The sequence below is a fragment of the Ochlerotatus camptorhynchus genome, unplaced genomic scaffold, assembly GCF_037179485.1.
Source record: "Ochlerotatus camptorhynchus isolate MF236.1 unplaced genomic scaffold, CSIRO-AGI_Acam_v1.1 ptg000130l, whole genome shotgun sequence".
Lineage (NCBI taxonomy): Eukaryota > Metazoa > Arthropoda > Insecta > Diptera > Culicidae > Ochlerotatus > Ochlerotatus camptorhynchus.
In genome coordinates this window covers 2,026,030-2,048,956 of record NW_027040620.1, presented here as the reverse complement: position 1 = coordinate 2,048,956, position 22,927 = coordinate 2,026,030, and the positions used below count along the sequence as shown (strand labels likewise).

Genomic DNA, 22,927 nt, shown 5'->3' with positions numbered 1-22,927 from the left:
AAAAATGAACACGAGTCAAGCCAAAACAAACATCATGAAAACTGTTAGAAAGTGGTTCTGTTGATGTTGACGGGGATGTGCTCGAAGAGAAGACAGAATGATTTTCGAATGAACGTGACTTTGTGGGGCCCTGGTAACAAGTACTACCCACTACTTTTATTCGGTTGTTTTCTAATCAGTCGAGCTGAGTTTTTGCCGGTCATTAGTTTAGGGTCGACACTAGTCACGTACAAAAATCAACTTGGTTCGTTAGAAAACTGCCGAAAAATAGCGGTGAGTATAACTTATTTCCTACCGCGCTCTTCAGAGGATTACAGTATATCATGGAAATGAGTTAGTTGTCTTCATCTATGTGATTCCTAATGTTCTATTCGTTGTTCCCTAGTTTGAAGTGGTTAAGACTAGGGTTCTGATGCATGGTCATTATCGGTGTCATACCTTAATTTTGTTGCTAAGGAATCCAATTTTGACTGACAAAGGGGCGCGCCTTTGGAGGGTGTTTCAAAACTCCGAAGGGTATAAATAGCGGGACCTTTCAATTACAGTCGGATCCTTGCGATAAATGCAAGAGTGGCAACTGTAAAAAATCGAATACTTCATCATTTTTCAATAGTGATGGAGTAATACGACATGCACGAAACTAAGGACACGGGATATACTACAATAGATCAATTTACTGGTCGCAGTAGTGTTAGGTCCCGAACACAGGAAAAAAATATCATGGAATTCCAGCAACATTCAAGAGAATTAATCAGTAAGTTTAAGTAAGTAAGTAATTAATGAATAAGTAAGTAAGCAAGTAAGTACACAAATAACAAAGTAAGTAAGTAGGTAATTGAGCAAGTAATCAAATCAGTAAATAACACATCACCTTTCTGGCCGATATATATATATATATATATATATATATATATATTTCGGGTTCACATTTATTTCCTAAAAAACAGCATAATTATACCACAGTTGTTTCAAACATCGCACCATTTAAAACAGAAACACTGAAAGCTAACAGCACTACAGTGTTGGTGGCCCACTTGCGCCACTCAACGCCGTTACGACATTCGTTTGATAATAAATTAATTCCATTTGAAACGGATACGCTCCGACAAACACTTTTAAGTAAATCAGTTTCGCACTTTTTGCACCTAATAACTACTACTGAACAAAAATAAAATCTCTAACATTATTGTTAATCGTTAGGACAATCCTTCTTGGAAGACTTCTGTTTTGTTCCCTTTCTCTCATACTGTAAAATGCGTTTTGGTTCTAGAATCCTCTAGTTTTGTGCAATAGCAGCTGTGAGACGGTCGATGGGTGATTAGATGAAAATGAGCAGGACCGGGTATGGCAGGAAGATCACACATCATCGCGCCAATCACTTTCGGACAGAACTTTCAACGGTTTAACCTCCTCTATGAAGGTACGGTCAGTCTAGATTTGCTATAGTGAATGATGAAATGGATCAAGGGTCATCAAAGGTGGGTGAAATCCGATTTGATAATTCCGTTACGTTTGGTGATTTCAATCTGCAAAATTTTGAAAGAGGACCATAATAAGATGTCGAATTTTAGGTGCAATCAATTCGTTAGTATTACATCGCCTCCATTCTCGATGTGTTTGGCAAGGGCTCTCCTCATTCGTTTGGCAATCGGTGGTGAGAATAAATCCGTATTGATGCAGGTTTTGCTGCTATCAAGGTAAATTCGATCTTTTCCTTGATATCCCAACCATATTAAGATCAGACTGGTTCCGTAGCCTATCACAAAGGTTACGATATATCCTATGACCACCGACCAAAGATAGGATAGCCGGTATAGGTAGAAGTAGTCCGAATCGGGTCGGTCTGCTTTCAGTGCCATCACCATTGGTAGCGTGCTGTTGTAACCACCAAAGCGATCGCAGTTTTCGACTGAAAAGTCCAACATCTTCGGTGGAGGCCTTGGTTGACCGAAACCTATCCAAAGTGATATTGCTATGCCGAGTCCGAGACCGGTGATTACGCCCTGTGAAATGTAAAATTGTTGACATAATTAGAATCAAATCATGCTTAACCAAGTCACTCACCCGTTGATTCGCTCGCTTCGTAAACATTCCCATCGAGAAAAGGGCAAACAGTGGTCCCCCGACAACTCCGAATATGGTTAGAGAGGCCTGTAGTACGCCACCCATGAACTGGGCTAGGAAAGCAACTCCCAAGCATATCATTCCGTACAGGAAAGCCATAATTTTCGTAGGGTAGCTAGACTGCATGTCGGGCAGGGGTCGCTTCTTAATTTTAGCGTACATAGGTTTCATGTAGTCCTCCAAGGTGACAGCAGCCAATGAGTTGAGAGCTGCTGAAACCGATGACAAACTAGCGGAGAAAATTCCAGACACAAATAGACCTGGAAGGCCGGGCAGATTTCCCATGGCATCTACTACAAACAGCGGCATGGTTTGGTCCCGAACTTTGATGCGGCCTTGCTTCAGAGGATCACAGGTACTGTAGAAATAATAGATGCAAAGACCACTGAAGGAGGTGCTCAGACTCAACAACGAAAGGATTGGCCAGTTGAGCCACAAGGCACGCTGAGCTGATTTGAGATCTTTCACAGTTTGCAATCGTTGAACCTGCGTCTGATTGACTGCGTACAGCGACAGATAAGTGAACATTCCGCCGATGACCAATGACCACCAGGTGTGTCGTGTCGTAGGATCCGGATCGAAACTAGAAAAGAAAACGTTATAAATCGAAACAGAACTTCTGGATAAAATGGATAACTCATACTTCCATAGCTCCAACCGGCCGCCTTTCTCCGCAGCTTCCCAGATTGGACCGAATCCTCCGGCTTGAACAGCGGCACAAATGATCACCGCGTAGATTGCGGCAAACATCAGGATCGACTGGAATACGTCGGTGAGCAGAACCGCTTTCATGCCACCGATCGTTGAGTAAAAGGTGCAAACTATCCCGATCGCCAAAATGGAATAGGTTTGATCCAGACCGGTAACTGCCTGCAGGGCCAGGGCCGGAGCGTACACTGCAATGCCCATGTACAGGATCATTTGTAGCGTGTAGGCCAACGAAGCCGCCAGGCGCGTCTTCTTGCCGAAGCGTATTTCTAAATACTGGAATGAATCGATCTCGGTTAGGATTCACCGCAGACAACAGGACAACTTTTACGTCTTACTTCATATGCACTGCAGGCCTGCAGTTTGAAGAATACTGGCAGGAATAGGTACGCTGCAATCGGAGTGGCTAGGCCGTAGGAAATGTTGATCACCACAAACTGCGTCCCGAATTGGTAGTTTTCGTTGGAAACGCCCAGCAGCGTGATGGCCGACATGAAGCTGGCCATCAGACTGAACGAGACGGGCCAGATGGGCATGTTCCGGTCGGCGAGCAGGTATTCCTGAAATGGTTTAAATGTATGGATCAGTTAGATTTGTTTTGATTTTAGCATTCGTATCATATCAGTTCGACTCAGAATAAAAAATAATAATGAAGGGTTGTGCCCCAAGCACGACCGCATTATTGACGTAGGACTACGAAATTGATTTTTTGCTTATTCATTTAGTTAATAATTACAAAATTATTGATTTATAAATTTTATTCTAATATGAACAAACATTCAATTCAAAGATTTGAAGTTAGGGGACATTCCATATCCTTAGTTGAATTAAATTTCATGTACCCACCGAATAATGTTTATTTACAGCAACCGGAGTGAACATTCGCTATTCAAAATGCAATTCATATTACAAACCGTTTTAAAATAAATGTAAGTACGTCATTCCATAATATTACATTTTAATGTTGCAAAATTATGGTAAAGGGTGATACGGTCAAAATTTGGTCAAGGGAAAACGCGTGTAAATCGGTGAAATCGTTTATTTAAAAAATCAAATTAAATTTCTTTTTCAAGTTCAATCAGTATGAAATTCAGGAAAAATATTCAGTTAGGCTTCCGCTTTTCCAAATCCGAATTGCCGGGCCTTACGCTTGACCCCTGCCATCAGATTTTGTACAGCCACCTTGTCCACCTTCTTCGCCGCAGAAAGCCAGTTTGCCTTGAACTGCTGCTCGCCCTTAGCAGTTTTTTGGTCTTCTTTAGGTTCCGCTTGACAATAGCCCAGTATTTCTCAATTGGGCAATCTGGCGTGTTGGGAGGGTTCTTGCCCTTGGGAACCACCTGCACGTTGTTGGCGGCGTACCACTCCATTGCCTTTTTACCGTAATGGCAAGATGCCAAATCCGGCCAAAACAGTACGGAACAACCGTGTTTCTTCAGGAAAGGCAGCAGACGTTTATTCAAACACTCTTTCACGTAAATTTCTTGGTTGACAGTCCCGGAAGCTATAAAAATGCTGCTTTTCAAGCCACAGGTACAGATGGCTTGCCAAGCCAGATATTTCTTTGCGAACTTTGACAGTTTCATGTGCTTGAAAACATCTGCTACCTTTCCCCTTTCTTTTGCCGTATAAAACTCCTGTCCCGGAAGCTGCGTGTAGTCGGCTTTGACGTAGGTTTCGTCGTCCATTACCACGCAGTCAAACTTCGTCAGCATCGTCGTGTACAGCCTCCGGGATCGCGCTTTGGCCGTCGTATTTTGCTTATCATCGCGATTTGGAGTCACTACCTTCTTGTAAGTCGATAGTCCGGCTCGTTTTTTGGCTCGATGCACGGTTGTAGACGATACACCCAGCGTATTTGCGGCATCTCGGAGAGAGAGGTTAGGGTTTCGCTTGAAACTACCGGCAACTCTCTTTGTCGTCTCAGCGGCTTCCGGTTTTCGATTTCCCCCCGATCCAGACTTCCTGGCTGTCGACAAACGTTCCCCAAACACTTTAATTACATTTGTAACGGTTGATTTGGCAACTTTTAGCGATTTTGCCAACTTTGCGTGCGATTAGCTCGGATTTTCGCGATGCGCGAGCAAAATTTTGATACGCTGCTCTTCTTGCTTGGACGGCATTTTGACAACTGAAGAGTGAATTCCAAAATCAAAATAGGAGCAACATTCTACACACACACACACCTTCAAAATGAGGGGTGTTCAGGTTTTTTAAATGCAAAATTGAAAGAAATACGTCAAGTTGATATTGACCAAATTTTGACCGTATCACCCTTTAGATAAACTGAATCCCATTTGAGTTTGTCCTTTATCTGTGTTCAAACAAAAATCTATCAAATAGCGAACGCTGTAATTCAATAAATTTAACGTCAATTAAATTGTTTCATATTAACATATTTTTGTAAGTTTGGACTGATTTAACCTCGTTTACATAAGGCATAGGGCTGTATTTAAATTTGCAAACATTATGGTACCATTTTGGTAAGTCTTTGTCCGGTTTTGTTTCGCTGATGTATGCCATGAAATTTGCAAATCGTATACTGACAAATCAATAAGTTACAAGCAAATACGTTACATTCGTGTAATTTCCATTTCACATTTCGGCAAAATTTCGATTTAATGTATCATTATTTCAAAGGCATACTTAATTCCCTGATGACAGAACTCTGAACTAAACTGTGCAACATCCAATAGGTTTTGTGCATCTGAACAACTCAGCCATGAAGGAGAACTTGGTGAACTCGGTGATGCGAACTATCTACAAAACCGTTTGCCGACGATGCCGTTGAAGAAAACGCCGTACGAGCTGTGGTATGGCACGAAGCTGGACATGAGCCACCTCCAGATGTTCTGTTCACCGGCGTACGTGTGGATCCCTGGAGAGAAGAGAAGCAAATTAGAAGCGAAATCTCGGAAGTTGCTGCTCGTTGGTTATTCCTCCCAACACAAGGCGTACCGATTCATGGACCCAAACAACGACAAGCTGACCGTCAGTCGGGACTGCAGGTTCCTGCCATTGGACGAGGTTCGGAGTGCCGAACCTCAGAAGGGAAGTATCGTTGATTATCCATTTAGATTCCTAGAGCAACCGAAAGCTGAGGTCCCCCCCGCAAACGTGGACGAGAGCGAGGACGAATCGGATGAGTTCGATCTCCTCGGGTTCGACGAGGACGAGAGCGAGGACGAATCGGATGAGTCTGATCTACTCGGGTTTGAGACCAGCTACGACGATGCCAATGAGGAGACGTTTGTGGAAACAGAAGCGCAGGAGGAGCTTGAGACATCCGACTATCAGGAGGAGTAAGACGTCGTCGGCGAAGTTGATGTACCAGTATTCCGACGATCGGAGCGTACCAAAAAGGGCATCCCGCCAGAACGGTACCAAGACACCGTGCGCAATATGTCGACGAGCCACGCACATTCGAAGAAGCAATGGCTAGCCCCGAGCGCAACATGTGGGAGACAGCCATGGAGGAAGAGATGAAGGCGCATGAAGAGAATTCCACATGGGATGTCGTCCGTTTACCGCCAAACAAGAAGGCTATTGGCAGCAAATGGGTATTCACGAAGAAGATGGACGAGGGCGGAAACCTGATCCGCTATAAGGCTACGCTGGTAGCGCAAGGATTCAATCAAAAATATGGAACCGACTACCATGAGGTCTTTGCGCCAGTCGCCAAGCAAACCACTTTTCGGACCCTGCTGAGTGTCACCGCCAGACGAGGAATGCTGGTGAAGCACGTCGACGTGAAGACGGCGTACCTACACGGAGAGCTGGAGAAGACCATTTTCATGAAGCAAGGGCGACTTGCCCAAGGACCCCTTCCTGTTAAGAAGATCCGTGGAGACGTACTTGAAAGCGAAGGTGGATTCTGCTTACCCAGAGGGCCGCGGAATTTCCTACGTTCTCAAATTGAGGACCCCAGCACTAGTCAACAAGTTACTAGCGATGAAGGAGTTGGTAGGCGGGTTTGCCGTCAAAGTGAGTAAACACCCACTACTTAACGTTAGCAAGTGCGTTGTCTCCTGCCAGGAATCGACCAACTACACGGACGATAAACTGTTGGAAAATCTACGCGATCAAGGTGTGAAGGAACTTCGGAGGATCACGCGGAACGGAGGACCCAGCCAGCACAAGTTCCTACACCGACGGTCATCCTCACCATCAACGGAACGGTCATCCCGAAAAACATTGACTTTGGTTGGATCAGATGTAAGCCTCGCTCGTATTACCCCAGCCCGATGCTGTGCTACAGGTTTTTCACTTTTGCCACACAAAGGCTCGGTGCCAAAAGGATGTGTCTACCTGCGGCCGCTGTAGCCAGGACCATCTCACCGTCCCCGAACAACCATGTTCGCCCAGTCTTCCTGCAGCAACTGCAAAGTGAATGAACACTCTGTATCTAGCCGTTAATGCCCTATCTACCGGAAGGAGGAGGCAATCCAACGTATCCGCGTTGACCAGGGGATCTCGTACCCCGCTGCACGCCAGGCCTACCAACAGCAGCATGGCTCCAAGTCGCGGTCGGCCGTGGTAAATGCCAGCAACGAAACACGCATTAATGAATTTGCCGCCAAATTAGATGCCGTTCTGGTCGACGCCTTAATGAAAATTATCGAGGACAAGGACAGGATACTCGCCGAGAAGGACGCCCGCATCCAACGTCTCTTGGTAATTCCACCCGATCGCCCCCTCTAGCCAAAGCCACCAAGACACCGCCACAGAAGGATCTTGTCCGGCACATTCACGAGCTCCGTAAACAGCTGAAAGACAAAGAGGCTGAGATCAAAGTCGTGAGCAACCCCACGGCCGAGAAGGCGGAGACCAAAGCCCCGAAAAAATCCTGGGCTGAGAAATCCAAATCCTCCGAATCCCGAAACAGCACCAATACACAGAACTCGAATATCAGCGAATCCGAAATGGAAGACAGCCACCCGAAAACCAAGGTCAACAAACACACCACACACCAACCAATCAGCAAGCAAAGCGGTCAAGTTATGGACACCCAAACGAACAAGGAAGACACAAGTAAGAAAATCCTTAACACAAGCACTGGAAAGAGGACACTTAGTCTGTCCTCTCGCAATGGTGTTAAGCCCAGAAGACCTAAAGGCAATTTGTCCACTTTGCCGTTACCCATATCGGACGACGACGACCACGAGATGTGCAATCCAGAACCCAGTTTCGCTTTTTCGTCTGACGAGGTAACAAACCATGACGTCGATAAGATGGACTACTAAATATTTAGACCCCAAACCCACCACTACCACCACACTACTAACAATGGCCACACAAGTACCATCCACTGACGAATATGAAAAAGGAAATAAATTATTTATCCATGACCCCCGCAACCCACCCGACGCTCCCGAAGAACACCAAAACACAACCGACACTCTTTCGATAGGCCGGTCATTTCTGCCAGTAGTGGACCACTCTACGATGCCTGCTACCGGTGGAACCCTGTCCGGCTCTACACACCTGCAAGACACTACACACACAACCAACAATGAAGGAATAGGCCAAACAACCTCGCCTGACCTCATACTCCCTCGATCGGATCCTGGAAGACACCAATACCTAGGACGCTTATCCGAACGGATCAGCAGTCAAGGCACTGACCGACCGGAAGTCTCCGGAGAACCGTAACGGACGGACACCCCTCGACACCCTTCAGCGGAAGAAAGGTAAAAGATTTGGCAAGTCGCATGATAACCTCATTTTCCCTTGTCTGGGTGAAGCCAAAGGACACGACGAGACGCGTGACGATGTCACACTCCCTCGTCCGGATGAAGAATGCAGCGAGACGAGTGATAACCTCATACTTCCTCGCCCGAACCAAGACCGGAAGTCTTGGGAGGACCGGAACGACTGGAACACGCTTGGCGCCTTCTTGGGGACGAATATCGAACCAGAAATTCAGAACACTCCATGAACACGGCCCAAGGCAACTGTCCTTCCCCTAACAAACGGTCGAATCCCCGCCGATCGGCCAGACTAAGCCGCAGGTTGTGATCCGCCATATAAACTTGACCCACCCTAGTGTACATGAACATACAGATACTATCTCGGAAAATGCCTAAAATCGATGTTGTTGTTTATTAACACTCCGAACACGATGTCTCCGGTAAAATGTGTAACGGCAAATTGGCAATGTTTGAAAAAATCATTACTCAACAATTTATCAATAGATTTTAAACCAATTGATACTGAATAGCTCTTTAAAGTCTGCAATGTCAAGTGTCGCCAATAGATTTGAAATTCCTTAATAAATGGCTGAGCTATGATTTTTCATCGTGTTAGGAGTGTTAATTTATTTGATAAGGCTCAATCGAATTAACTTTACAGAGCCGAGGATTCTTGGTCACTATACAATACATCTTGAAACTATAGTCAAAAGGTACAACACAAAAAACACTTTATCTTCCGCTATCCAAAAAGCCTCTTCCATCAGAATTGGAGCCGCTTCCAGTGGTTTCATTGTATGGCAGTATCGCCAACGGGGGTCAGAGCGCTTCCATTGCAGCAATGGACGCAAAACGTTCCAAAATCGACGACGCATCGACTGAAAGAAATGCTGATGAAGAACAATGAAGAGGACCACACAATGGTTGCTGCCGAGAAAACAGACAATCGAGAGTGGCCTGCTTTTGTCGACAGCCGAGTAACACTGTGATCATCGAAGATCAACCAATGATTATCGTCTATTTTGAGAACTTCTACCGATTGGATCTCCGTAGAACAATGAGAAATGTTAATGGTTATTTGACGTAATTCTTTGATTATTTTGGTGCCTCGATAATTTTTGACATGCTAAATCATGCTTCGAAAATGTCATATTTCCCATACAATTTTGTATGGCGTTCGTATCCATTTGATTATCGTACGTACATATTGTAGCGTGATAATGTGGCCTCTTAACACACAAGATATAGAAATTTTCTGATGCTCAAAATTGGCAAGCAGATAAATTTAACAAACCGGTCAATTCCGTATCCGATCCTGCCATGCCTTTTCGAACTTGACTATCGGGATCAATAATAATAAGTTAACTCCTTACTAATGCATTCTGGTGCTTTGATGTCTTCAGCAGGCTAATAGGTAATTCAAGTTCATAAAACCGCACGCATTCCTAGAACAAAAGTTGAAGTTTTTTTTAGCATAACTAAATAAAACTTGCCTGGGGCTTTGGTTCTTCAAGTATCTTTTATCGATTGGAAATTTCCACTCGATGCATTCCACATTGAGTCGAACGGAAAACACGCCACCTCAGGTGATGTCTTTCACATCACCACGACGCTGATCGCATGCTATGTAAAAACCATACCAAAATATCAATGTGTTGTAAGCAAGGAACATAGGGTGAATTTGCTTTTTGTGGACCATTTCCCCTTTGTGAACCACTTACGAAATAATTCAATTTCACATAAACATTCATACGATTTACCGGATAATTCGATCGGAAGACATCTTTTATAGCTAATCTGCACCTAAGTCATGCCTAATATCGCTCAAATACTATTTAAAACAAGGAGAAAATACATTTTAATGCAAAGCACGGTAGAAACTAGACAAGAAATTTTAATGTTTTCTTTAGTGGACCATTTGTTTTAAATGACAATTAAACAACACATGGGACATTTTGGCATGCTTGTTTTCAGATTGAATTAAATATAATAACTCCATCTATTGTTTATATCTTGTTTAAAAGCTGAAATCTCATGTTAAATGGGATTTTGTTCTAGACGAACCGTCATAGGATGTAAACAATCGTATAACGGACCGCGGGTGGTCCCTAAAAGGTTAATGGTGGCGGTTGATAGTCTATTTAATAAAGAAATCTAATCTAATTTAGGTAAATGGTGACTTCAATTTGTAATGCAGATTTTAGTGGTTAAAATAAAGTTATTTATTAGGTGCAAACCTTATTGAAAACTATAACTAAAAGGTCATGCATTTAGCGTAAATAGTTAAAACAGTTGCCCCCTAGTCCATAATAGGCCAATTTACCCTAGGCATGTAAAATAATCGTCCGTTCCAAAGTATTGAGCAAGCAATTTTGATTGCTAACCCTTTTTACTTCAACGGCTTCCACGTGCATGTGCTCTATAAAGCGCATTTCAATTAAACGGCTACCAGATCGAGTACTGCGTCGCGAAATTTTCAACCGAAAACGAAATTCTGAGCATTCATAAAATTTTGCTTACCATCGTGGTTTTCTGCTTGCCACCCGAGAACCTGTAGTAGACGCCGATGCCGGCCGATACGAGGAGCATGGCCACGAATACCACGTAGTCCCAGACGCCGAACGAAGTCATGGTGACGGGTGTTGGTTTTTTGGTTGACCTGCAATTAGAGAATAATTTAAGATTGCTCGTTAGCGAGAGATAGAACCGCTTGGTTATTGCAACACTGATTGTCCCGTTGAGAAATTGCACGACTGTTGTGTCTCTTTATTATTTAACGTTTGGGTTAGTTGGAATTACCAGATTTATTGCATGGGTGCTTCAAAATGGGATGATATAGCAGATAACACGGTACTTTACTGTTTATTACAAGTGTCTTGTTTGGACTCTTCAATCATCTCAATTGGACGTTGGACGACGGCAGGGTGCTGATAATTAATTACATGATAAGTCTTGAAGCCATAGCAATTCTTCGCTGGTCTCTCTCGATAGTTATGCTTTTTCCTGAGGCATATTATAGATTGAAGAAAACAAAAAAAAAGACACAGTTGTGTTTTGCATACGCGTGAATTTGCATACAATCCAGACCGGTGGATGTAAAATCCAAAAATGCTATTTTTGCTCTCATCGGCAAAGTGTGGTGTGTGGGATTGGAGAGTGACTTGTACATTCAGGTCAACTTAACGTTGTGGATCCAATAGAAGAAAAAGGCGGCGTAGTTTGTAAATTTGTATTAACAAAATATCATCGGAGTTGAGTTTATTCAAAGTTTGCATCCTCTTTTGCAAATGATAATCTTAAACCGTATAGCTGCGCTTTAATTGCTGAACACATGTGTCACTGTAGGCAATCAAAATTGCATGTAATTCATCAGTAAAAATCTCTTATCAGCTTTCCGGCCCAACAAGTTCTCATTTACATTCGCTTCTTATTCGAGTTGTCTGTCTCACGTCCGTCCGTTATCAGAGGATGTTTTAAGCAAATGCGGAACATCGGCAACATTGTTGTTTAAGTGACTGAGTAGGTGGTACTTTTGGCTAACCCAAATGGTTCGCAATAAAGATAACTATGTCATTCATTAACAACATGACAACTTGTACAACATCTGAAGCGTGGCAGTATTTGGACCGGTTGACACCAAGCGGTAGTAATCTGTGAACTTCGCTCGGCCTCAACGTTTAAGCAATTTCGTCAACGGTCGTCGTTGTTGATGAGAATGAATTGCCAGTTCGTTCACGTTGTATATCAATTATCTTCTGTTGATTGGGACTGCCGCGACTGAGCTATAAATTGAATGAGGCAAGAGGTAGCAACCAAACAGGAACGCTCAAATCGTTCTGCTATCGAATACCCCGACAATAGACCGTCATTTCCTCGACGCAGATAATGGAGGATGATTTCTGAAGAGACTCTTAGGTTGTCCAGATTCGTCATTTATACGATGAACAGCACTTGAAAGTTGTTTGTTGTGGTAATTGAACAAACCCCGTAGAAGGGCGTGTCGAATGCTTTCTCCAGTTTCTTTGCGAGTTTTTGAAGCTATCCTACTAAATGGTTTTTTTTCCATTTTGTTTATCCACATGTGTCCTTGAGCTTGATCATTAACCCTGCACAGAAGACAGAAGGTATTCTAAAACCACAAACCATAAACGGGTTTCCTCTTCTCTTTATCTGGACGCTCATTCTCGTTAGCTTCATACATTTTTAACAATGGTCTACACCGTTTGAAACATTCATGTAAGGTTCTGCGATTTTTGCGTAGCTAGATTTGGCATAAATTTACACGATATACTCAGGGTGGCCACTCAATTCATAGATTTGAATTCCCGGTTTTTTCCTGGTTATCCACCGTACTTTTCTCGGTTTACTTATAAAATGGAATACCTGTATGGATGATTTCATAACTAGATGTCGCTAGTATAATTTTTTGTTGCGTCCAAAGCACGACCGCGTTGTTGACGTAAGACCACCGACAAATCGACATGAAACTTAAACTTAACTCTTGAACGAGAATTCATAACGGCCGATTCAAATGTACAGCGATCCCATCTGTCAAAACCATAGAATTATTTTATCTAGATAAAAATAATTTGTCCGAAATAGATTAGACACGAACCAACTCATAAATTTTGTACGCGTGTTCGTGGCTAGGATGAATATTTTCCGCAAACACGACGGCAAATGTCAGTTTCCCTGCACTTCGGTCAGAGAGCGTATAGGGCGTCGTTGTGCCAATTTGGTCGTGACACATTTCAAGTATGAGAGAGTAATTGCAGTTTGATCAAAAGTGCCTGAGAAAAATGCAAGTACTTTCACAGATTACCCGAAGTTGCGATAGTGAAGGTATTATCGCAGACAAGCAGACAACACTCTTAAAACGTTCATAGAAATCGCTTTTAACTGTCAATTTAAATGTTTCTTAGTTGGTAGTACTGCCACTGGTTGTGCACATAATCAATTCCCTAGCATTTGACGTTTACACACTACAGCCATCTGTTGAGTGTATTACCCATCATAGTGTATACGACAGATGGCGTTCAATGTGTTGTGTATGTATGTCTGTGATATAACATCGAGGTAACGTTAGGATAAAATCAAAACATTGAGAAATATAACGCATCACTCTCAGAAATACTTTACTTCGCAACCGATGAACCATTCTGACGGCCATATGAGTACCCAATTAACCATATAGTCGCAATATAGCTTGTTTATCTTACTTTTCTTGAGTATGGTTAGTTGGGGAATTTGATGAAACTGTCACTTCTTGAAACTGATCCTTTTCGTATTTCTTTCATTCTCTTTTTGCACACGAGCACTTGGTGGACCAGCGACTTTGGACGTGAGCCTCGTCCTAAATCACCATCGCAAGATAGTGGACATAGAATGAATATAGTGGACATGAAACCGACCACACCAACCAGTGAGGAAGGAGTCAACATCGAATCAGGAACGGAAATCAGTCCGAATTTATCTCCCTCGGAAAATAAGAAAAACCCGAAAAAGGCGGAATCATGTTAGAACCAACCAAAAAATTTTCGGTGAAGCACGGAATGAAATACGAAGCGTTAGAGAAAAACTCCAAGGGATTCCAAAAGAAGTAATCAACGACGGCGGAAGAGCACAATATGGTAAGAGCTGTCCAAATTTAATATCAAAATTAAACTAAATACACGCCAGGGTTGAAACGAATATTTTCCAACCTGGAAGTGTGTATGTATCACCAATATCCATTTGATAACGGTGATGCATACATGCGGGGCTTATTGTGAGTGAAAGTAACCTCGGAATTGGCGTGGCTCTCCAGACATTCTGAAATGGGCTGCTGGATCTGCAATAGAGCTATCACCTTCTAACTCCCGGACTAAAGCTGTATACAATGACCATAAATGCAACATTGTAGAGAGAGTTCTTCCATAATAACACTGCCGGCCAGTGGGGGTTAGAGGGAATGCACACTAGACTGATGCAAAATTTCACTTTTTCGCTTCACAGTGCTTAAATGGTTTCAAATCGGGTCCTGATTAGCCTCCCAAAGTTACAACTCATTTGGTTAGAAACAGACTTCGCACAAGCCATTTGAAGTTTGCTTGTAAATTACTAAGGGAAATCTCAACTTTTTGTTCATTGCCTTCTAGTCTTTTTCCATATTGCGCTGCGAAACAGTTCGATAGCCATTCTTATAGAAAATATACTTTGCTGAAGATCGTTTCTATGTAAAACAAGACAGGAAAAAGTTATTAATTATTTAAGAGATTGGTAAACTTATGACATGATCAAGCAGCTGCTCTGTAGGCAACACTGTATTTTGCAATGTGACATAGTAGCCATGATTTTTGTGTCCTATTCAACGCCCCAGAAACACCAATGTTGCCTGCTGAGCAGTTGATTGAGCATGATCATAAGACATTAGCGCATTGAACCATTGATAACCTTCGATCCTTGCATAATCAAAATGTGGTATTCAGCAAAAATGTAGCTGGGAAAATTTCCTACAAGTACAGTTGAAAGTTTTTGAAGCAGACCGATATGGTGAATTATTAGATGGACATGAACAAAAATCTTGTTTTTACCATAGTAATTCCCATACAAACTTCAAATGGTTTGTGCCTTCTCAGTTTCTCACCAAATGGGTTCAAATTTTGAGAGGTTAATCAGGATCCGATTTGGAATCGTGTAAGTATTGTGGAGCGAAAATTTCAAAATTTGCATCATTCCAATGCACACACACGGCGGCAGATGTCAGTTTTGTCCTGTGATCAAAAATTTCTTTGTAATTTGTATGTTCATTCATGTCGGTTTGTCGGTGGTAAGACTACGAGATTATGTTTGCAGCTCCATTCAATAATATATCCATAACAAAATAAATTGTTTAGAAATTTAAGTCTAAAATGAACTATTTTTTATTATTTTGTTGTTAAAATTGGGCGATTATTGAATAAATCCTAATATTAAGATTCAATTTTTGAACTTAGAAAATCAGTAGCTTTATTATTAATAATTAGATTCCAAACATGTTCACCCAACTTTCGGAAACTTACCAATGTTAGTCATGGCAAAACAACTTTAGAATTCAAAGTGCACCTGACATCACAAATCTTTATGTTGCTGAACTATGACAGACAACTTGGCTTTCGACTAAATCTTAGTTAAGTTAACTTAAAAGTTAAGTGTGCTCAATTAAAAATCTATAAAATATCAAACATTATTAATAATTCAATAAATGGAATGTCAATTTGATTGTTTCATCGTAGCATATTAAACTCCTAATAGAATGGATTAAACCCCATATATACAACATAAAGTTCTAGTTATAGTTATAGTTTTCATAACTTACATTACTCTGTGTCCTCTTTTCTTTCAAGAAAGATTGCATATATCGTGAGATATTCATATGCTTGTTTTCGTTCGAACCGTTCGAACAATAAAAAAAGTAATTTATTTATTTATTTATTTATTTATTGTAATTCATCTGACAGTATTTGTCTTAATGAATAAAACTTAGATAATACACAAAAAAGCAACAGATAAACAGATTACAAGAATAATCATAATCTTCTCAATCGGTTTCGAAATTGGTTCGATGTTTCTCCGAATTCAAATGCTTCTTCCACCGTGGAGAATGCCCGAATCATCGCAGACATTGGCTCATGGTATCCATATGCAGTCCGATGGAATCTTAGCTGTAGTAAGCCGCAACATCCTTTGAGGAACACGGAAGTTTAATTGTGAAAGCAGTTGAGGGTAGTCCACATCGCCATTTAAAAGTTTTGCTACAAATAAGGCTTGTTGCATTTTTGTGGAGGCGAACCAGCCCAAGGCTGAAAGCCTCCCTAATAAAGATAAATTAATTAATTAATTGTTGCATTTTTCTTCTGTGTTCCAATGTGTCCAGGTCCAATAGCATGCATCGGTCTGCATAAGGTGGTAAATTCATTGGATCGCGCCACGGCAGGCTGCCCAAAGCCAACCTCAAAAATCTTTTCTGTACACGTTCTATTCGGAGATTCCACACTAGCTCATATGGAGACCAGACCACAGATGCATTCTTAAGTATGGGCCGAACTAAAGAGCAATATAGTGCCTTCAAGCAGTGAGGGTCTTTGAAATCTCGTGCAATCTTCGAAATAAATCCCAGTTGACGATTCGCCTTAGAGATGATCGCCCCAGTGAAGATTGAAGGTCAAATTTGGGTCCAAAAGAACACCAAGATCAGTCATACGTTCTACTCTGCGAAGCGTTACATTGTCAATGCAGTAGTCGTAAAGGATTGAACTCTTAGAGTGGTGAAACGCCATCACTGCACACTTTGGAACGCTGATGATGAGCTTATTGCGACGGCACCAATTCACAAACTAATCTAGCAGAGCTTGAAGACGATGAAAATCCTCAATCGAGTGAACTATGACGTATAGCTTAAGATCATCTCCATAAACGAGCTTGCATTTAACTCCCAACAAAGCTGCTACATCGTTGAAGAATAACGTAAACAGTTGAATAATGCTGAGCTATTAGGGTGTTCAACACAGATGAGGCTGGCGAGCTGCATGTTTGGCATAGATGGCCCACAGCGACTCACGAAGAGCTACTGAATTCGATCAGTACCGGTGCGGCTTTTTCCTCCTTCTTCGGTGAATCGAGGGTTTCTTGAGGACAGCCTTGATAGCTAGCTGTTGCTTGCGGGAGCCTTTCGTTGTGTACTGGAGAAAAATGTACAACGCCACGCGCCGAAAGCACTGCTGCTGAAGATGACAACCGGACACCACCACACACCACAAGCGGTGATTGAATAAACACTGTTCGGCGAGATCGAATGGAATTCGATTTTGAAATCTGTGTTAGGGAAAGCGTGCTCTTTTGAAAACTGATAAAGTCTTAATTTTTTAATTAAGAATTAAAATCCATCACCTCTGGATCAAAATCAGACCACTTTCATGCCGCAACCTACTTTGGTTTTTGAACTTGCACCCCCAATGTTGCCTTAAAAATACATGGTATGTTAGATTTAAACTTATGGGAACTGACATTCGATTGATGACCTTGACAAATGTCCAGAAAATACTCTTTAACAAATTTATGGTGGTCCTGAAAAGGACCGTTTTGTCGTGATGGTTGAGTAATTGCTGAGCTATTAGGGTGTTCAACACAGATGAGGCTGGTGAGCAACATGTTGTTTGGAACGAAGATGACGCGCTTCGCATAGATGACCCACAGTGACTCACGAAGAGCTACTGAATCCGATCAAAAGCGGTGCGACTTCTACCCTTCTTTGGTGAATGGACGCTCATGTGGGCTGCTTCCGGGCAGCCTTTCGTTGTGTGCTAGAGAACAATGTTTAACGCCACGAGCCGAAAGCACTGCTGCTGCTGTTGGTGTTGATGACGATACAGCACCACCATACACGGTGATTGAATAAGCACCGTTTGGCGAGACCGGATGGTTAGGGAAAGCGCGTTTTGCAGGCAATCGTTGAAAATTTTGATCACAGTTGGACATTTGTGGAATTTTCAAAAGTGACCTATTGAAAATTGATAAAGTGTTAATTTTAGCAGATTCGTAGAAAAATTTCCAATCGATTGGTTTGTTTTAAAAATTAAAATTAATTCGTTATCAGTGGTCAAACCCTGAGCACTTTTCGTAACGCGGTCGATTTTGGTTTTTTTGAAATTGCACCCTCAATATGTTGCCGAAAGACGTAATCCTACGTCAACAAATGTTTCGACAAGAATATGGGTGATTGACAACAACAAAATTATTTGTGCTTTGTGTAGTCACCATTTCCCAAGTAACGGCTAATAAAATGAAAATTGAAGACAGACGCATAATTCCAGTAGTTTGTTGTATTCATCTGAACAACTTTTCCAAAGGCAGCATCCTTCTATGTAGCAGAGCAGTCAGACAGAGCAAGCAATCAAAAGTCAAGTGGTACCATAAGCGCCGACAGATATGTGAATTCTGATCTGAGCTGTCCAGTATACAATAGATCTTATCCATCTGAATAACTTGACTAAAGACTATCTTTACCTACCCTTTAAGAAACTTCTCCATACTAATGAGTAAAGTGACTCACTCTCTGAATAAGATTCATTTTCAGTGAATATAGACTGCTTAAGCAAGCCTTTTGAATCAAATGATGACACTATCGCTGCATGGTGAGTGTATTCTGAGCTGAGAGGCCAATCGTGCGATAGGTTTTGACCATCCGAATAAATCACTGGTGGTGAATAGGGGAACCCTTTAAAGAGTGATGAGGGCTGAAATTTTCGACGTGACGCATAGGAAGAGGAAAATATTTTCACTTTTCCTGATTAATTTATCCATCGTAGGTGCTTGAAATCGACAACCACGCCTGATCCACGTGGAATATTTTGTTTTCTGAATCGATTGTGCATTGATCCGGTAGGTGCTTCAACATATTTTTGTTGAAAAAAAATGGAGATTTGTAAAACCTTCTCAGCGGTTATGCTCTTCCGGATTTTTAATGTGTGGTTATTTGAGTTGCTTAATCAGTTCCGATCTGTAGATGGAAATTTGCAATATATGGAATAAAATATGCATTATTTTGAGTATTGAAAATGGTCATTATGATGTACACAAACGGGTTGGATGACTTTTGCCCTCAAAATCGCCACCCTACATGGTGCATAAAAAGAGCCTTAACAGTAACCTGCTTACTGGTCGTGCTGTCAAGTTAAAAGATGGAATTTGATACAAATTGCCCACTAAGCTTGACCATCCGACGAATCTAATCGAAACTAAGCGATAGTTTCAGCCTCTGGTGGTGAATAGAGTAACCCTCAAAAGAGAGATGAGGATAGGAAGAGGAAAATATTGGTACCTTTCCTGATTAATTTATCCATCGCAGGTGCTTGAAATCCACGTGAAATATTTTGTTTTCTGTATAAATTTGATATGTATGATCTGGCTGCTGCTTCCACACATTTTTGATGAGAAAAATTAAGATTTATAAAACTGTCCCAGCGGTTATGATCTTCCGGTATTGTTATTTGAGCTGTAAATCAGTTCAGATCTGTAGATAATCGTAAAATAAGTCCACTCCCGATGGCAATTTGCAAGATGTGCAATAAAATGTACATTATTTAGAGTTTTAAAAACCGTCATTGTAATGTAAACAAACGATTTGGATGACTTTTCCTCTCAAAATCGCCTAGCGCACTCAACATGTATTCTAAAACACTTTTTTTTTTCTAGCCGAGATGGCAAGCTACACTGAAACCGAATCTTACTCAGAGAGTAAGTCGCATTTACTCAAGGCGTAGTCCTACGTCAAAAGGTTTCAGTACTTTATTTTATATGCTGAGCTTTTATTGGCGAGAAATCGGCGATTGACGTGTTTGTTTACAAAAACAATTACGCCCAATCCTCAAATCACTTCGGAACTGTCTACGTAGTTTATGCACAGCCCTTACATTTTAATCAATCAATCAATCCAAGGGGATTCTGAGGAGAGCTCAAAGAGACTACTTACCGACAATAATTTCAGAAGAATGGACTACTGAGGATAGCTCGTAAAGTATATATATATCTATATGGTCAGGTTCTTATATTCTTATATTTTAAGCAACATTTAGCATTTTCACTTACTGACTAACGCCACACAGTGAGAAAATGCTGAACTTAACTGAAGGTCTGTTATTTAAAAAAAAATCGTCGTAATAAAATAACTTAAGATTTTATAGTACCTTAGTATGTACCGGTATAGCTATATACCACCTAAATAGAATTATGTATTGCATCCTACGAGATTTTTTATTCGGGCAATATTTTCTAATCCTACACTGCAGGGCTAACTCTCGCCTTCTACGCCTTTACGTGTTATCAATTGTCCCACAAGTACACATGTTTCCCATATCAGTGACAAGATCTGGCATTTACCTAATATAGTACGCGGCGACCTTGAAGTTACGCGTCATGCTCAAAATATCCCTGTTCTCTTGGATGTTTTTATTACATTTGACTCTTACCACCGTACCGGCTCCGGTGTACGTACCGATACTTTGATTTCATTCATCTTTCCATATTCTGTAGTCATTCACTCATTGATTGCACTCTCCTATTCTATTCGTTCACCAATTTTCACTCACTCTCCCTCTCTCTACCTCTCACCAAGCATGTGCTCTGTAGTCTCGACCTTGCGTGTCACAACACTATTATATCAATCTATGACGTCACATGACGGTTTGGTGAAAATCGATAAATGAAGCATTCATTAGAATGCTGATTGATTCTACTTACCACGTAGTTACAATGGTATAAAACCTCAATTATGTAACCAAGGGACTGCCAACTCGCTTGCGTATCAGATAGTTCGTACTTCGCTTTCGGCCCCTGTACCCTGGCTGATGGGTTAGAAGGAGGTGACGAAATTACGAACTTTTTGACGCCAGCAATTATAACTAATGACGATTGGCAGAATGCCGAAAACCTACAAGGCACCAACAAACCACAAGATAAACACTAAAGCACAAAATCCAACCAATATTAACACACTGCCTGAAACAACCACTGCGCTAAATGGTAGATTTGTTTTGATTATCACATACGACGTTTGAGGTTAGATTCAGTGAATTAGTTTGCATTTTCTCTGTTATTCTCCTCTAACTTCGCCGAGTGTTGTATGTTTTGCGCTTCCACTATCAATTCAATCGTTGTTGAACGCTAGAAATCGCATTGATCATAACTTTCCGTGTTTTCTCCTTTTCGTTTTGGCACTTTCACACCCGTCACATTGACATTCACTTTATCGGTATCCACTGGCTTTCGGGTGTTTTAAAAACTCATGAACGATGCCGACACGAGAACGTGAATATAATTCCCGGCTGTCAAGAATTCACACAGACGGAATAATTTAGAAGTAATAAATACCTATAAAATGTGCACACCGTTCACCATGGACTTGTGTGCGGTGATGCAGCAATCACACTCCGGAAAATTTTTAGGTCCGATTGCGACGAGAGCGCGCCTGCGACTGATTTTGACAGATTGTATGGATGGCGAACAAACGAGAGTCGGTCGCATTGGGCTTGAGTTCTCACTCTCATTGGTAATCTTTTTCTTATGTACGGTAACCGAAGGGGAAACGTTCATTTGGCTGTGAGTGCTATTTGTTTGTACCGAATGGGAATGGATACTCCAATCAAGTTTCGGATTAATGCATGGTTAACATTGACGAGTTATTACATTTGTTATAAAACTATCTTGATGTGAGTTTCTGTATAATCAACCGGTGGAAACTAACGATTTTAAATTGGCTCACACTGGTACCATAGAGGTAACTCTAAGACCACTGGGTCCCGAAGAAAATCATTATTATTTTTGGCTCACTCAGTACCAGAACAACGGTCCCAAGCAGTCCCAAGCTATTTCACTCACCCCTGCATGTTCTGCATGAATCCACACACCCCTGATGTTATCTGTCAAACTTTCATAGCGAATCAAAACAAACATAGTGTAGTAATAGAATTTCAACTAGAATAGGGTACGTTAATCGTTTGCTTGGGACCAATAGGCTACTAAAGTGGTGAGCCAATTTAAAATCGTTAGTTTCGTATTGATTGTTGCTGGTACAGCCTATCGGTCCCAAGTTCATCGATTAACGTACCCCATTCTAGTCGAAATTCTAGTACTACGCTATGTTTGTTTTGATTCGCTATGAAAGTTTGACAGATAAAATGAGGGGGTCGTGGATTTTCCTATGTTTCGAGGGGTGCATCGATTAGCTAGAGTACCATACTCTCTTCGGTCTTAAACTGAACCAAAAAGTTGAGCATGTTTCTTCGGGATCTTCTGGTCTTAGAGTTCTCTCTATGGTATGGTATGGTGAAGAGACAGCATCAATCGTCATTAGGGCAAACATTGCGCAAACATTTTCATTCTAGTACTCACCATTAACATTCAATGTAAAAATGTCGTATGCCACGTACAGTTCCAGCTCATGGCTGGTTTGGTTGGACTTGGTCGCTTTGAGTCTATGGCAAGCCATCAGTTCAGCAGTGTATATGCTTGCTTCCTTTACTATAGGACCTATTCTACACACTTAGAAATAACTAATTTTACACGTGACGGAATCCATCTTTGACATAAAAAATGAGACGTAAACAAACATGTCATGTAAAATTAATTATTATTATCTCTATTTAGGAGATTTTCAGCCGCAGGCTGGTTCATCTCCGGGAGCCCCAGAATTTACATCAATTTTTCTAAGTTTGTACCCATAATCAGGGTTGCTTCCACTCACTTGCTATAAAAAATTGTTTTTCGGAATTATATAGCAAGTGAGTGGAAGCAACCCTGCCCATAATCGCATATTAGTCCCACCTTTGCTTGATTTCCTATTCATATGGGACTGATATGCAATTATGGGCAGTATAGGACCATTCAAGAGC

The 22,927-nt window shown here is 41.5% G+C and overlaps 1 protein-coding gene across 3 annotated transcripts; it reads right to left on the bottom strand.

Moving 5' to 3' along the window:
* Positions 1 to 899: 899 nt before the first annotated feature.
* LOC135700210 (putative sodium-dependent multivitamin transporter) lies at positions 900 to 21,498 on the bottom strand. 3 transcript variants are annotated; one of them, XM_065220655.1, is made up of 8 exons: positions 21,425 to 21,439; positions 20,778 to 20,967; positions 11,043 to 11,181; positions 3,171 to 3,392; positions 2,768 to 3,108; positions 2,065 to 2,707; positions 1,596 to 2,003; positions 900 to 1,526 (listed from the first exon to the last, which is right to left on the bottom strand). In XM_065220655.1, the coding sequence occupies exons 3-8, from the start codon at positions 11,151 to 11,153 to the stop codon at positions 1,473 to 1,475; spliced, it is 1,779 nt and encodes a 592-aa protein (XP_065076727.1). In that variant the 5' UTR covers positions 11,154 to 11,181; positions 20,778 to 20,967; positions 21,425 to 21,439; the 3' UTR covers positions 900 to 1,472. The 3 variants fall into 3 exon arrangements, with proteins under 3 accessions (XP_065076727.1, XP_065076725.1, XP_065076726.1); XM_065220653.1 differs by lacking the exon at positions 20,778 to 20,967 and having other exon boundaries at positions 21,408 to 21,498; XM_065220654.1 differs by lacking the exon at positions 21,425 to 21,439 and having other exon boundaries at positions 20,778 to 21,390.
* Positions 21,499 to 22,927: the final 1,429 nt, after the last annotated feature.